This window comes from Tachyglossus aculeatus, chromosome 23 (genome assembly GCF_015852505.1).
Source record: "Tachyglossus aculeatus isolate mTacAcu1 chromosome 23, mTacAcu1.pri, whole genome shotgun sequence".
Lineage (NCBI taxonomy): Eukaryota > Metazoa > Chordata > Mammalia > Monotremata > Tachyglossidae > Tachyglossus > Tachyglossus aculeatus.
In genome coordinates, this window is record NC_052088.1 from 5,027,822 (window position 1) to 5,044,959 (window position 17,138).

General features: G+C 46.0%; 1 protein-coding gene across 1 annotated transcript in view; it reads right to left on the reverse strand.

Moving 5' to 3' along the window:
* The window catches only part of MPP5 (membrane palmitoylated protein 5), a 149,073-nt gene that overhangs the window by 84,405 nt on the left and 47,530 nt on the right, over window positions 1-17,138 (reverse strand). Inside the window, exon 3 of the mRNA XM_038765434.1 lies at window positions 14,152-14,666. Within this exon, the coding sequence (XP_038621362.1) occupies window positions 14,152-14,518 (367 nt within the window). The 5' untranslated portion in view covers window positions 14,519-14,666. The remainder of the gene's footprint in view (window positions 1-14,151; window positions 14,667-17,138) is intronic.

Genomic DNA, 17,138 nt, shown 5'->3' on the forward strand with positions numbered 1-17,138 from the left:
ATCCCCAGGCCCTTTTCACCCCCCCCATCCCCTCTCCCCCATCCCCTTTTCACCCCCCCAGCCCCTTTTCACACCCCTATTCCCCTCTTTCCCCAGCCCCATTTCACACCCCCAGTCCCCTCTTTCCCCAGCCCCTTTTCACACCCCCAATCCTCAACCCCTTCTCACACCCCCATTACCCTCTCCCCCAGCTCCTTTCCACACCCCTATTCCCCTCTTTCCCCAGCCCCTTTTCACACCCCTATTCCCCTCTTTCCCCAGCCCCTTTTCACCCCCCCATCCCCTCTCCCCCAGCCCCTTTTCACCCCCCAGGCCCCTTTTCACACCCCCATTCCCCTTTCCCTAGCCCCTTTTCACACCCCCAGTCCCCTCTTTCCCCAGCCCCTTTTCACACCCCCAATCCCCAGCCCCTTTTCACACCCCCATTCCCCTCTCCCCCAGCTCCTTTTCACACCCTCTTCTGCTCAGTTTTTTTTTACACCCCATTATTCTTTCACACACCCCTTTCTCCTCTCCCAGACCTTCTTTACCCCCTTCCTCCCGCCCCTTTTTCACACCCCCATTCTCCTCCCCTCATCCCTCTAGACTGTGAGACCTTTGTTGGGTAGGGACCGTCTCTATATGTCGTTAACTTGTACTTCCCAAGCGCTTAGCACAATGCTCTGCACACAGTAAGCGCTCAATAAATACCATTGAAAGAATGAATGAATGAATTTAAAATTAAACTCATCACTTTCCCATCACAGGAGACACCACCACCATCCGCCCCATCTCTCGAGCCCTCAACTTTGGCATTATCCTTGAGTCCTCCTTTCGACTTCCACAATCAGCCTGTCACCAAATTCCACTGGTTATTCCTCTCCAACATTTTCAAGAATCTGTGTCTTCTCCAAACGGCAACCACACTGGTCCAGGCAGGTGTCCTTTCTCGCCTCCATTACTACCTCAGCCTCCCTGCTGATCTCCCTTCTCCAACACTGTTTTACGGTATTTGCTAAGTACCTGCTAAGCGTGAGCCATTGTTTTAAGTGCTGGGGTGGATACTGGCTAATCAGGTTGGAGACAATCCCTCTCCCACGTGGGCCTCACAATCTTAATCACCATTTTACAGATAAGGCAACTGAGGCACGGAGAAGTAAAGTGATTTGCCCAAGGTGAGCCGGGATTAGAATCCCGGTCTTCTGTCTCTTAGGCCAGTGCTCTATCCACTAGGCCACCCTGCTTCTCAACTTCATTGCACGGATGATTCTTCTGAAACATCATACTGCACAACTGTCTCCCCACTCCTCAAAAACCTCCTATAGTTGCCCACCCCGTCTGCATCAAGCCATGGGGCACTCAATCAACGGTACTGATTATTATTATTATTATTGTGGCATTTATTAAGCACTTACTATTTAATAATGATGGCATTTATTAAGCGCTTACTATGTGCAAAGCACTGTTCTAAGCACTGGGGAGGTTACAAGGTGATCAGGTTGTCCCACGCGGAGCTCACATCCCCATTTTACAGATGAGGGAACTGAGGCATGGAGAAGTTAAGTGACTTGCCCCAAGTCACACAGCTGACAAGTGGCGGAGCTGGGATTCGAACCCACGACCTCTGACTCCCAAGCCCGTGCTCTTTCCACTGAGCCACGCTGCAGACAGCACAACTCTCCCCATCTTCAAAGCCTAAAATCATATCTCCAGGAGACCTTCACTGGATAATCTCTAATCTCCACACTTTATATCCTCCAGTTACCACTTCAGCCCCTCCCAAACTAAAAAAAAAATTACCATAATCCCATTTAGAATTTATCTCCATATCTTATAAACTCTATTACTTCCCCATCTGTAATTTTTCTGTCTCCCCCACCAGACTATAAGCTCCTTGATGGCAGTGAGCTCGCCTTTGACCTCTTTTATACTCTCCCACACACTTAGTACAATTCTCTTCCCAGAGATGGCACTCAACAAATAATACTGATTTATGGATTGATTGACGGGGGAACTGCTGAGAAGTTGCAGTCTGGGGGGCGGCCTGGCCGGGGTTAGGTCGGAGCCAACAGAAAGCAGCGAGAACGGAGACAAATTAAAAGAAAAAATAACAATATAGATCCTTAAATATAGCTGACGTCCTGTCAGAATAAAAATTATTCACATAAATTCTTGCTCTCTCTCAAGTAACGGTCAGGCTGTTGAATGAAAAGGCACTGAAAAAAACTTAACAGGAAACTAAGCACATAAAGTTGTTTTTTAAAAAAATTTAAAAGAAATGCCAGATAGCCGTACATTTGCTACTTTTAATTTTGTGTGTGTATATATATATACAAAATTATATACACTATGTATATGTATGTATGTATATATATATATACAGAGAGAGAGAGAGAGAGAGAGATGTAAAATCACATCTGATAGATCTTAACTAATAGGGAGTTTTAGTTGAAGTCCACAGCCAACAAAAAACAGGTTTGGAAAAATAGTAAAATCTGCTATGGGTTATAAATCCATCTACAGTGCATAATGTGGAGGAATAACTCACTTCTTATTTTTTGGGTGGGGATGAAGACTGTGAGCTCCGCGTGGGACAACCTGATCACCTTGTGACCTCCCCAGTGCTTAGAACAGTGCTTTGCACATAGTAAGCGCTTAATAAATGCCATCATTATTACAGAGTAAGTGCTTAATAAATGCCATAATAATAATAATAATAATCAGTACCACTGATTGAGTGCCCTACGGCTTGATGCAGACAGGGGTGGGCAACTATTGGAGGTTTTTGAGGAGTGGGGAGACAGTTGCCAACTTGCACTCCCCAAGCGCTTAATCCCAGCTCCGCCAACTGTCAGCTGTGTGACTTTGGGCAAGTCACTTCACTTCTCTGCGCCTCAGTTCCCTCATCTGTAAAATGGGGATTAAGACTGTGAGCCCCCAGTGGGACAACTTGATCACCTTGTAACCTCCCCAGCGCTTAGAACAGTGCTTTGCACATAGTAAGCACTTAATAAATGCTATCATTATTATTATTACAGTGCTCTGCACACAGTAAGCGCTCAATAAATACAATTGAGTGAATGAATGAATTGTGCAGTACGATGTTTCAGAAGAATCATCTGTGCAATGAAGTTGAATTCATTCATTCATTCAATCGTATTTATTGAGCGCTTTCTGTGTGCAGAGCACTGGACTAAGCGCTTGGGAAGTACAAGTTGGCAACATAGAGAGACGGTCCCTGAGCAATGAAGTTGAATTCATTCATTCATTCATTCAATCGTATTTATTGAGCGCTTACTGTGTGCAGAGCACTGGACTAAGCGCTTGGGAAGTACAAGTTGGCAACATAGAGAGACGGTCCCTACCCAACAGCGGGCTCACAGTCTAGAAGCGGGAGACGGGAAACGGAACAAAACATATTAACAAAATAAAATGAATGGAATAAATACGCCCAAATAAAAGAAATAAATGAAGAGAGTCGTAAATCTTCCCTCCCCTGCCCCGGGGCCCGCTCACTTCAAGTCAATCAAGAAAAAGAAAACTCCACAAAATATTCACTAGTCTTTCAGACCGTGAGCCCACTGTTGGGTAGGGACTGTCTCTATATGTTGCCAATTTGTACTTCCCAAGCGCTTAGTACAGTGCTCCGCACATAGTAAGCGCTCCATAAATGCGATTGATGATGATGACTCACTAGCTTCTCAGCTGACTGGGGCAAGATACATTTCACCCAGGAGTGGAAATAAACCAGGATGGGCTGGAACTCAGTTCCGGTAAAAAAAAAAAAAAAAAAGAGGTATCTGGAACAGTACGAAAATCATTTCCGAGGTGGTGGCGGCCCTATTAATTGACGGATGGGGGGTAGGGGAGAGGGACCCCCCCCCCCCCCCGATGTCCTCACCATACCTCGCTCTCGCCTGTCCCGTCATCGACCCCCGGCCCACGTCCTCCCCCGGGCCTGGAATGCCCCCAATCCCTCTGCCCATCCGCCAAGCTAGCTCTCTTCCTCCCTTCAAGGCCCTGCTGAGAGCTCACCTCCTCCAGGAGGCCTTCCCGGACTGAGCCCCTTCCTTCCTCTCCCCCTCGTCCCCCTCTCCATCCCCCCCATCTTACCTCCTTCCCTTCCCCACAGCACCTGTATATATATATATATGTTTGTACATATTTTTTACTCTATTTATTTATTTATTTTATTTGTACATATCTATTCTATTTTATTTTGTTAGTATGTTTGGTTTTGTTCTCTGTCTCCCCCTTTGAGACTCTGAGCCCACTGTTGGGTAGGGACCGTCTCTATATGTTGCCAATTTGTACTTCCCAAGCGCTTAGTACAGTGCTCTGCACATAGTAAGCGCTCAATAAATACAATTGATGATGATGATGATGATGATGTGGGGGGCAGTGTAGACCTTTCCCACGGTGAAGGGGCTTACCCACGGCCACCTCCCACCTCAGCTACACCCAAGGGAGCGGTCTGGCCCTCTGGGTGAGCTAGCCCAACGGGATCGGCTGCCACTTGAAATGTCCTGGGATGAGCCGCAAGAATGGGGCAGGGAGCTCTGGAAGTCTTCGGCTCCACAAGGGCCAGCCCCCCATCCTTCCCCACCACCCCGCTTCCAACTCCGCCACACCACCGGCCAATACCTGCCGCCCCCGATCCAGGTTTATTAAACTCTTCTTGCTCCCCTGAATTTGTCCCGCAGAAAAGCAATTCTTCAAGATACTCCAGGGCCTTTCTCCAGCCCTCTCCGCCGGCCACCCCGGGATAGTGGACTGTCTCCTAAGCCATTCCCTCCCCCTTTTCTCTCCCTCCTTCCTTAATAATAATAATAATAATGATAACGGCATTTAATAATAATAATAATAATAATGGCATTTATTAAGCGCTTACTACGTGCAAAGCACTGTTTTAAGCGCTGGGGAGGTTACACGGTGATCAGGTTGCCCCACGAGGGGCTCACAATCTTAATCCCCATTTTACAGATGAGGTAGCTGAGGCACAGGGAAGTGAAGCGACTTGCCCAAAGTCACACAGCTGACAATTGGCGGAGCCGGGATTCGAACCCACGAACTCTGACTCCAAAGCCCGGGTTCATTCCATTGAGCCACGCTGCTTCCCCAGCCACGCTATTTGTTAAGCATTTGTTGGAGAAGCAGCGAGGCTCATGGGAAAGAGCCCGGGCTTTGGAGTCAGTGGTCATGGGTTCAAATCCTGGCACCGCCAACTGTCAGCTGTGTGACTTTGGACAGGTCGCTTTACTTCTCTGTGCCTCAGTTCCCTTATCTGTAAAATGGGGATTGACTGGGAGCCCTGCATGGGACAACCTGATTACCTTGTATCCCCCAGCGCTTAGAACAGTGCTTTGCACATAGTAAGCACTTTATAAATGCCATTATCATTATTATTTTATTAAGTGCTTTCTATGTGCAAAGCACTGTTCTAAGCGCTGGGGAGGATACAAGGTGGGGCTCACAGTCTTCATCCCCATTTTACAGATGAGGTAACTGAGGCCCCAGAGAAGTGAAGTGACTTGCCCAAAGTCACACAGCTGACAATTGGCGGAGCCGGGATTTGAACCCATGACTTCTGACTCTGAAGCCCGGGCTCTTTCCACTGAGCCACGCTGCTTCCTTCCTTCCACGGGACACCCTTTTGCTGCTGTGGCATTCTGCTCATGTATTTCTACTTATTTTTTAGTACTACTTGTTTTTACCACATAATTCAGAGAGGCTTCCGAGACTCCGAGGGCTGGGAAGGGGAAACACTTCGGGAAACTTCTTTAAAACCCATCAACAAAATAACAAGCACATATTTATTCTACTTATTTCACTTTGTCAATATGTTTTGTTTTGTTGTCTGTCTCCCCCTTCTAGACTGTGAGCCCACTGTTGGGGAGGGACCGTCTCCATATGTTGCCAACATGTACTTCCCAAGCGCTTAGTACAGTGCTCTGCACACAGTAAGCGCTCAATAAATACAATTGAATGAATGAACAAGCACCAATCTAAATCCCCCACTTTTCACATTCAGTCCGTCATCCAGGTAAGAGGGCAAAAGTAATGAATTCTTAAGTCCATGAGTAAAAACATCCTTTCTTTCTCTACTAGCCTCTACTGTCTTCCTCCTCTCCAGTGTTTTCTCTCACTTCGGTTTTCTCTTTTTGAACAATTAACTTGACTCCTTTTAGGGTTTCTCACCAGGCAAAAGTGGGAAGCCACTTCTCGGGCTGTAATTGAGGATTTCACCCTTCACATCACTTCAGAAGATTTCTGGATTACCCTTCGGCTTCACTCAGGTCACCCGCATTATCTTCCCGTTTGGTCATTTCCCCACGGGTCCCTGTTTGCGTCAAACTGAGGCTTTGCACTGACCGATATAGCAAGGATCAAGGTTATTTAACAGGTCTAAAGAAAGCGGTTTCAGTAGAAGCCCCACTGACTAAAGGACTTCAGAGAGACAACTAATGCACATGAAAATGAAAACCGGGCTTGCTTGAAATCCACTTTTACTAGGCTCGTAAACTGTATTTCCTATTCCTAGGGTAAAGCCCCGACCGCATGCATAATAAGAAAAAGCCGGGCTCAAGATCTCTTCTACAGAAAGGGATTTTCTTTAGCACAACATCTAACCCAGCTGGACGGCTTTCAAACTACAGATATTCTTCTGAATCAATCAATCAATCGTATTTATTGAGCGCTTACTGTGTGCAGAGCACTGTACTAAGCGCTTGGGAAGTACAAGTCAGCATAGCCCGCTTCACCCAACGAAATCACCTGAGCATTACAATTCACATTTTCAATCCTTTAAGAAGTGTAATATCTACTCACAGGGAACGTGGGGGGGACGGGGCTGCCATTGGAAAACTGACGGCTCCTTCTCACAAAGAACGGAATATTTCTCCCATCCCTCCCCGTGTAGGAATACGGCGGCTGCTGCCGGGCCGCCCGGCCTGGGAAATGGCACCGCGGACACCTTGGAGCGCTCCCAAGTACGCGCTGTGGGTTTTAATCCAAAAGCCCGTGGAAGACAACAAAATTGCAGGGGGAGGATTCCTGGGGAGGCTCGAGATGCTAGCCCATTAATAAAAGGAAAAGAAAAGAAAGGACAGCTGATGGCCCGGCTCATTTTTTAAATGGAAGCTTAAACTGCATTTATCCCGAAAGAATGTGGTTGACCGGGCCTTACAAAAACTCACACAACTTGGGCCCGTTCCCGTGGACACCAGGGATGGAAGGGTTCCCGGCTGGGGAATTTAAAAAATCCAACCTATTAACCTCCTCCACACTCCGCAGCTATCCCAAGTTAATTTCCTTAAGACTTTTCCATCACCTCGACTCCTCGCCCCATATACATATCTATTACATATTACATCTTACATATCTATTCTATTTATTTTATTTTGTTAGTATGTTTGGTTTTGTTCTCTGTCTCCCCCTTTTAGACTGTGAGCCCACTGTTGGGTAGGGACTGTCTCTATATGTTGCCAATTTGTACTTCCCAAGCGCTCAGTACAGTGCTCTGCACATAGTAAGCGCTCAATAAATACGATTGATGATGATGATGAAGTACAGAAACAATCTCTTTGCAAGAGGCCGAACACAAATCCCCGGGGTGGGGATTTCAAATTTTGGTTTTAATAAAACACATTCAAACTAATTAGCACGGGCAATAAAGAGGAGCCGAAACTGACTGATAATGGAGTCTTCTCCTACGGGTGATGGTAGTAAGGGGTGAATCAATCAATCAATCGTATTTATTGAGCGCTTACTGTGTGCAGAGCACTGTACTAAGCGCTTGAATGAACAACCAGGCCCTGTGGAGAACATTTGGAGACTCCAAAACCATGCACGGCAACAACTACCCTCTAGACCGTAAGTTCCCTGTGGGCCCAGAATGTGTCTACCAACTCTGTTACACTGCACTCGCCCCAGTGCTCAGCACAGCATTCTGCATACAGGAAGCACTCATTAAATGATCAATTCATTGACTGATTACCTAGTTATAAACCGTCTTCACTGTCCCTATTTAGAATCATTTTTAAGAAGTCCAATAGTACGATCATTTCTGCTCCAGTTGTGTTCTCAAAGAACGCCCCAAGTTACTGAAAAGTTGGGAATCAAGTGGATTTTTCCATTTTCCTTGATTATTATTATTATTATTATCATGCTTGGCACTAGCAATGCATTTTATATTCTTTGCCACTGATTGTTATTTTGCTGAATCCAACGGGGTCAAGTGGCAAACCCACTACTAATGTGCTGAACAGTACAATACAGTATGACTGAGACAAAGTTAGTCAATTGTATTTTTTGAGCACTTACTAAGTGCATAGCCCTGTACCAAGCGCTTGGGAGAATACAACATAACAACATCACATCATCATCATCATCATCAATCGTATTTATTGAGCGCTTACTGTGTGCAGAGCACTGTACTAAGCGCTTGGGAAGTACAAGTTGGCAACATGAGTCCCGCCCCCGCCCCCAACTGCTTCTTAGTGCAGTAGAGGATTGAGTTTCACCCAGAATTAAATCAATTCTAGACTGTGAGCCCCTTGTTGGGTAGGGATTGTCTCTATCTAATAATAATAATAATAATAATGATGGCATTTATTAAGCGCTTACTATGCGCAAAGCACTGTTCTAAGCACTGGAGAGGCTACAGAGTGATCAGGTTGTCCCTCGGAGGGCTCACAGTCAATCCCCATTTTACAGATGAGGTGACTGAGGCAAAGAGAAGTTAAGTGACTTGCCCAAAGTCACACAGCTGACAACTGGCGGAGCCGGGATTTGAATCCATGACCTCTGACTCCAAAGCCCATGCTCTTTCCACTGAGCCACACTGCTTCTCTGTTATCTGTACAGTGCTCTGCACATAGTAAGCGCTCAATAAATACGATTGATGATGATATCAAATTGTACTTTCCAAGCGCTTAGTGCAGTGCTCTGCACACAGTAACCACTCAATAAATGACTGAGTGAATGAATGGTATGTACTGAGCACTTACTGTGTGCGGGGCACTGTACTGAGTAGGAAAGTACAACAGAGTTGGTAGTTGGTAGAGAAGCAGCATGGCTCAGTGGAAACAGCCCGGGCTTTGGAGTCGGCGGTCATGGGTTCGAATCCCGACTCCACCACATGTCTGCTGTGTGATCTCGGGCAAGTCACTTAACTTCTCTGGGCCTCCGTTACCTCACCTGGAAAATGGGGATTAAGACCGTGAGCCCCACGTGGGACAACCTGATCACCCTGTATCCTCCCCGGCGCTTAGAACAGTGCTCTTTGCACATAGTAAGCGCTTAACAAATGCCAATTATTATTATTATTATAGTTGTGCTCCCCGCCCACAAGAAAGTCAATCAAGTCAATCCCCGGGGTGGGGGTGAGAACGGTGTGATTTTAAAACCTTCCATCAGCTATTCTGCTGGAGGTGGGCAAGAAAACTGCCAAGAAAGAAAGGGAAATTTCATTCCCCATTAGGCAATATTTTACAGCAGGAAGGGGAGCTGTGTGGGAGAAAAGGAGCAGTCGAGAGTTCTCTTCGACCAGAAAGTTGCATTTTCTGGCTTTTGCTCTGGATCGCATGCTAAAAAGCTTCTTTATCGCCTAATCATTCCTGAAGGGAAAGGTCACACAAAGCAGTTAGGGGCTGGATTTCTGCTTGTCTGGTTACCTCCGGGTTTTATGGTCTAAACTGGAATTTCCTCACATTCCTTTCCGAATAAATCCTTCAGAATAAAATACTTCTGTGGGCAATCGCCCTTGGAAAATACTCTCACAAAAGTGCCTCACAGCTTTTCACAGAACTAAGGCACAGGGCCCATTCGATTTCTGGCAAGATTTCACACCTCTTTTATTTCTTTTGAATGCCCTCTTTAGTGGAGGGCTGTGTGTTTTGCTTTTCATTCAGATTATTTCAGTAGGATGTCCCAGCCTCAGAGATCTGGGCCTACCATCACATCGTGTGAAGAATGCTCCCCAACTGTGATATATCCAAATTTTAAAAGTCGCACACATTACAGCCAAAATGACTACTCGAAGCATACGCCTTAATTCAGTACGGCGTAGACATCAAAGTGCAATTATGGGAAATGAGCCAAGAAAATAAAAAAAAGGCTTGTACTTTAGAAAAAACTAATTAAATAAAACTGCCGAAAAATTTAATATTCAAAATTAGATTAACATATAATTAAACAAATTTCATGGCTTTCATTAGAAAAAAGCAATGCATCAGTTGAACAAATGAACCGTTTCAATTCTTAATAAACACAGCAGCATCATAAGCTACAAGGCAAAAAGGATCAGAGATAGATTAAAACTTGCCAGCTTGTACTTCCCAAACGCTTAGTACAGTGCTCTGCACACAGTAAGCGCTCAATACAATTGATTGATTGACTGATCAGTGAATCACTGGTATTTATTGAGCTTTTAAACTTAGAAGGCAAAAAGGATCAGAGATAAAAGATTAAAACTTATCAATGGTACAGATGAGGAAACTGAGGCACTGAGAAGTAACTTGCCCATGGTCAAACAGCAGACATATGGCGGAGCCGGGACTAGACCTTCTGTCTCCTAGGCCCGTGCTCTATCCACTACGCCATGCTGTTTCCCTGTAGACACAACCACCATCCTTTCTGTCTCACAAGCCCGTAACCTTGACATTCTACTCGACAACTTTTTCATTCATTCCACCCACTCCATCCATCACTGATATGTGTCGGTTCAACTTTCACACCGTGGCTAAAATCCACCCTTTCCTCTTCTTCCAAACCGCTATCATCATCATCAATCGTATTTATTGAGCGCTTACTGTGTGCCGAGCACTGTACTAAGCGCTTGGGAAGTACAAATTGGCAACATAGAGAGACAGTCCCTACCCAACAGTGGGCTCACAGTCTAAAAGGGGGAGACAGAGAACAAAACCAAACATACTAACAAAATAAAATAAATAGAATAGATATGTACAAATAAAATAGAGTAATAAATATGTACAAACATATATACATATATACAGGTGCTGTGGGGAAGGGAAGGAGGTAAGAAGGGGGGATGGAGAGGGGGACGAGGGGGAGAGGAAGGAAGGGGCTCAGTCTGGGAAGGCCTCCTGGAGGAGGTGAGCTCTCAATAGGGCCTTGAAGGGAGGAAGAGAGCTAGCTTGGCGGATGGGCAGAGGGAGGCCCGGGGGATGACGTGGGCCGGGGGTCGATGGCGGGACAGGCGAGAACGAGGTACGGTGAGGTATCACGTTCACCCAAACACTTCTCCTATCCTATACTTTGATTACAGTATCAGCCTCCTTGCTGACCTCTCCGCCTGCCGTCTCTCCCCACTCCAGTCCATACTTGACTCTGCTGCCGGGATCCTTTTTCTACAAAAACGTTCGGGACGTGTTTCCCCTCCCCTCAAGAATCTCCAGCGGTTGCCCATCCACCTCTAAATAAAACAAACCCCTCACCGTTGGCATTTAAGGAGTCGATCATCTTGCCCCCTCCTACCTCTCCTAATAAAGCCCAGCCCGCACACTTCACCCCTCCGATGCCAACCTAAATACTGTTCCTCAATCTCGTCTATCTCGCCAGCAACCTCCTGCCTCTGGCCTGGAATGCCCTCCCTCTTCATATCCCACAGACAACTGCTCTCCCCACCTTCAAAGCCTTACCGAAGGCACACCTCCTCCAAGAGGACTTCCCTAAGCCCTCATTTCTTACTTTCCCCACTCCCTTCTGTGTCACCCTGATTCGCTCCCTTCATTCGCCCTTCCCTCAGCACTTATCATCATCATTATCATCATCAATCGCATTTATTGAGCACTTACTATGTGCAGAGCACTGTACTAAGCACTTGGGAAGTACAAATTGGCAACATATAGAGACAGTCCCTACCCAACAGTGGGCTCACAGTCTAAAAGGGGGAGACAGAGAACAAAACCAAACATATTAACAAAATAAAATAAATAGAATAGATATGTACAAGTAAAATAAATAGAGTAATAAATATGTACAAACATATATACATATATACAGGTGCTGTGGGGAAGGGAAGGAGGTAAGATGGGGGGATGGAGAGGGGGATGAGGGGGAGAGGAAGGAAGGGGCTCAGTCTGGGAAGGCCTCCTGGAGGAGGTGAGCTCTCAGTAGGGCCTTGAAGGGAGGAAGACCGCTAGCTTGGCGGATGGGCAGAGGGAGGGCATTCCAGGCCCAGGGGAGGACGTGGGCCGGGGGTCGATGGCGGGATGTACACATCTGTAATTTATTTATTCATAGTAACGTCTGTTCCCCCAGTCCTAGAGGGACATGTCTATTAACTTTTTATATGGTGTTACAATACAATCTCCCAAGCTCTTAGTATAGTGCTGCGCATACAGTAAGCGCCCAATAAATACAACTGATTGACTTCTTCCCACCTTCAAATCCTTACTAACCCTCACAAGAGGCCTTTCCTGACCCTCTGGCATCGCTTTTGCGCTTATGCCTGCACCCCATAAGCACTTCGATTTTCACCCCAGCCTCAGACCACTTCCGTACATATCCACCTGTAATTTACTGTTTGTTTCCCTCTCTAGTCTGTAAGCTCCTTGTGGGCAGAGAGCGTGTCTACCTACTCTACTGAACTGACTGATCGCTATTTTTTGAGGTTTTACTGTGTACAGAGCACTGTACTAAACACTTGGGAGAGTATATGCAGCAGTTGATAGGCACGGTCCCTGGCCACAGTGAAATACATTACAAGAATTTTAGACTGTGAGCCCACTGTTGGGTAGGGACTGTCTCTATATGTTGCCAATTTGTACTTCCCAAGCGCTTAGTACAGTGCTCTGCACATAGTAAGCGCTCAATAAATACGATTGATGATGATGAAGAAGGGAAAATGGCAGGGTACCGGAGAAGCAGCGTGGCTTAGCGGGAAGAGCCCGGGCTTGGGAGTCACAGGTCGTGGGTTCTAATCTCAGCTCTGCCACTTGTCAGCTGTGTGACCTTGGGCAAGTCACTTCACTTCTCTGGGCCTCAGTTCCCTCGGCTGTAAAACGGGGAGGAAGACTGGGAGCCCCACGTGGGACAACCTGAGCACCTTGTATCTCCTGCCAGCGTTTAGAACGGTGTTTGCAACATAGTATACGCTTCACAAATACCATCACCATAAGTGTAACTTGAGGGCATTTGGTAGAAATTTAATTCTACCGATTTTAGGACCGCAGCAAATAGATGGTATTGAGAGAAGCAGACCCACTGGCCATTATTTCTCAGCCGAAGAGGGCAACTCCAGGCTCCACAAACCCATGTCTAAAGGTCAACCCACCTGAGCGCCTTAAGTTTTGAACGCTGAATGAAATCTTACACGCAGCAGCCTAATATTTACCTTCTTTGATCAAAGAGTTCCTTAAAAACTGGCAGGGCTGCTTCCTTTGACGTGAGCAGGGATGAAAAATTCCTGCTCAAAGCCTAGAAACTACTGGCAGAGGAATGAGCAGGAAACTACTCATAACCTGAGTACACCCTGATCTTCTAACAATTCCAGCAAAGCCCTGCAGTGAGGAAAGCTCGTACAAGGGAACCTGATACGAGCCGTTTCTTCCGACATCGCGGCACCTGTTTCCAGACAGGCCAAGATTGTTGGGCGAACGTTCCCCAACAATGTTCTAGCCAAAGTGTGTAGTGACAGTAGGCTTTCCGGCAGAACAAAGTGTTTCTCTGTCAGAATCTCATTTTTATCCCAAACGTTACATACCCGGAAGCGACGCTTCGGGCCACAGGCCTTCGAAGGCTACAATTTCATTTCCACTTTAGAAGCTTTTTGAGAAAGATACGATCTGTTCATCAGAGATTGAAGTGAAAGGTTTGGACCGGAAACTGAATGACCAAGGACAAAAAGGAAGGATAAAATCCATTCTCCATATAAAGTTAGTAAGGATATTGAAGAGAATCAAACACCTAAACCTCTGGCTCTTCCCGTGGGCCACAGGATAACTCCAATTAGATACATTTTTTCCCCCAGGGACTCTGCACGCAGTAAGCGCTCAATAAATACGATTGATTGATTGATCCCTCTTGGCTTTGATTTAGTCAGAACCACACCACAGATCTACTCTCCCCAGTCCTGTTACCCACTTAGATAGCTAACAAATATAAATTATAATTTTACAACTCTTTTCTCCAAGGACCAGGTTTACTTACCTAATACTTTCACAGCACAGTGAGGGCTCTCCAAGATGACTCCTTCCTCCGTATCAAATATGGGGTTATCTATTCCTATCTTGGGGGGGATCTGGGCTAATTTCTTAAGCCTCATGGAAGAATTAAGGTCGAGCTCTTGCTTCTTTCCCTCTTCCTCTCGCCTGCGCCTCATGTCCTCCTGCTGCTGCCGAATGCGTTCGAGTTGAGCGCTTCGCCGAATTGGCATCATCCTGGAACCCAGATCTCCAGGGCAGTCAACGGCCATTTCGCGGTGTTTCGGAGGTTCCTCCGGGGAGGCGAGATCGGCATTTTTGACTTCGCTGTCAGAATCCTCTGCCACGTGTCCGTTCATGTGGGAAGTTGTCATGACTGTCCGAAAGGTCCGGGACCCCTTTATGATCAAACTGCGTTACGATGCCAGTGCTTTTGGTCCTGTCCTGTAGAATCCATTGTAGTTCACGAGAAACCTCTCGTAGCTCCTGGTCACGCCGTCACAGACTAGCCACGAAAGAATTCTAAGGGAGGAGATGAAAAATAAGAATGAGGATTACAACAAAAAGCAAGTTTTGCGTATTTTTCCATCTCCCACCCGCTAATTGCAAATGTGCTGGGGCTTTTTTTTAAAAATATATAACAATATCAAAAATGGAAGACAAGTTATTTAGGATGAAAAGCGTGGCTCAGTGGAAAGAGCATGGGCTTGGGAGTCGGAGGTCGTGGGTTCTAATCCCGGCTCCGCCACTTGTCAGCTGTGTGACTTTGGGCAAGTCATTTAACTTCTCTGTGCCTCAGCTGCCATCTGGAAAATGGGGATTAAGACTGTGAGCCCCACGTCGGACAACCGGATTACCTTGTATCCCCCCCAGCTCTTAGAACAGTGCTGGGCACATAGTAAGCACCTAACAAATACCATTATTATTATTAATAAAGGAAATTTCCATATCCAATTAAAATTGCAAGGTGAGTTTGTGGGAAGATCGTACCAGGATCGGCAATTCCCACCCACCCGTTACTCTACTGCAGGAGGGAGAAGAGCAGAAAATCTATGTGACTGTTTATTCACATAATTGCCTCCACTTCCATTTTGGGGGAAAGAAAATATTGTTTTGAACCACTGTAAGCAGCGACTGCTCACCAGGGGAGAAAAAGGAGAAGGGCCAGGATATAATAATGCAGCAGAGGCAAACTCGATCCAGGGAATGGGGAGAAGGGAGCAGGGATTAATTCACTGAGTGTCTACTGCAGGCAGCACTTGGGAGAGCGCAACAAGAGTAAAACGCAGTAATCTCAAGTGCCCTCTTGCCTTCCTCTTCCTTTTCCCTTCCTTTCCTCTTTCTCTTCTCTTTTTTTTTCCTGCTTCTCTTACCGCTAATCTTAATATTGCCACATATAATTGTTCCACTCATTCTGTGACCAATACTATGCCCCCCCAAAGCGGGGCGATTACGCGAGTAACTACAGGACAACTGATGGAGGTTAACAGTAGGTAGCAGGGGAGAAGGTATCCCGTGCACGTCAGCGGTTGCTGAAACCCAGTTTATAACAGAGAGCGAAAAGCCGGCTCACGCTTTTGCTGTCTCCCAACTAAGTTACCCCACTTCCTCACGGGTCTCCTTGCTGACGACCTTCACCTCTTCAGTTTATGGGCAATCATTTCCCTCTGTATCCAAAAGCTTCAAGGCTCTCCACCAGTCTTTACTTCACACAGTCTTGCTCCCTGCCCTCCTACCACCCAGTTCGACCTCTTCATTCCTTCCAAGGAAACCAAACTGATCATAAATGGTATTACTGACCGCTTACTATGCGCAGGGCACTGCATTAAGCGCTTGGGAGAGTACAAAGGTGTTGGTAGAGAGGTTCCTTGCCCAGAACGAGCTTACGGTCTTCTCCTTTAGAACAAACAGGTCACACACTTCCCAATCTCCAAAGCTCTGCCAAAAATTCACAGCCGCTAGGAAGTATTCCCTGACAAATTTCCACCACCCCGATCGTGTCCTCTCAATATCAAATAATATTCTTGGATTCAGAGCCCCAAGTGAGACAGGGACTGTGTCCAATCTGATTATCTTCTTCTTACCCTAGTACTTAGCACAGTGCTTGGAACCTAGTAAGTACCTGGCAAGCATCTCAATCATTTTAATTATCCATCCGTAGCACATATCAATTGACAAACTTCACTGATACATCCATTTTCCCATGTTCTCGCTAGTTGTGTCCACATTTTCCCTCTCCCTCCTAATTATAAGCAAATAACTTGTGTCTATCAGTCTCTATCATTAGACTGTAAGCTCCTTGGGGGCAGAGAGTGTGTTCTTTACAGTAGGATCTCCAGACATACCGTTGAAAGAAGTTATAAATCAATCATTCAATTATATTTATTTAGCACTTACTGTGTGCAGAGCACTGTTTTGAGCCCTTTGAAAAGTATAACACGGCAGGGCTGGTAGACACATTCCCTGTCCACAAAAAGCTTACAGTCTAGAGGGGGAGACTGACCGTTATAATTCAGAGCTGTGGAACTATTCCACAGAGCTTTGTATTTACAAACAGCTTCAAAAGCATTATTTTTCAGGCAACCCCAAGGTAGGCTAGTGAATGGTAGTTTCCCATTTCACAAATAGCCAAGATAAGGGGCCTGAGGGTGGCCAGAAAGCACAAGAGACTCAGGTCAGGTAATATTTCTTTGAATAACATCTTCAAGAACTAAGCACATACCATTTGCTGGACAAAGTGTTAAATCCCCTGCTGATCGGCTATTAGCCCAACTTACCAGCTGAGCTGGTTCGTCACAGGTAAAAAATATCGTTAGGATCCCTTTTCAACAATCCCCATCTGTTATTTTTCTGTACTGTAGTTATAGACACAAATTACTTTCTAAAGCCCAAGGCTTTAAAAAGAACGGTGAGAAAAACATCCTTTTCCTTTGGGAAATAGTGAACGATGCAGACAAATCTTCCACGTTGCAGTGTCTAAGTATCAAGAAGTCC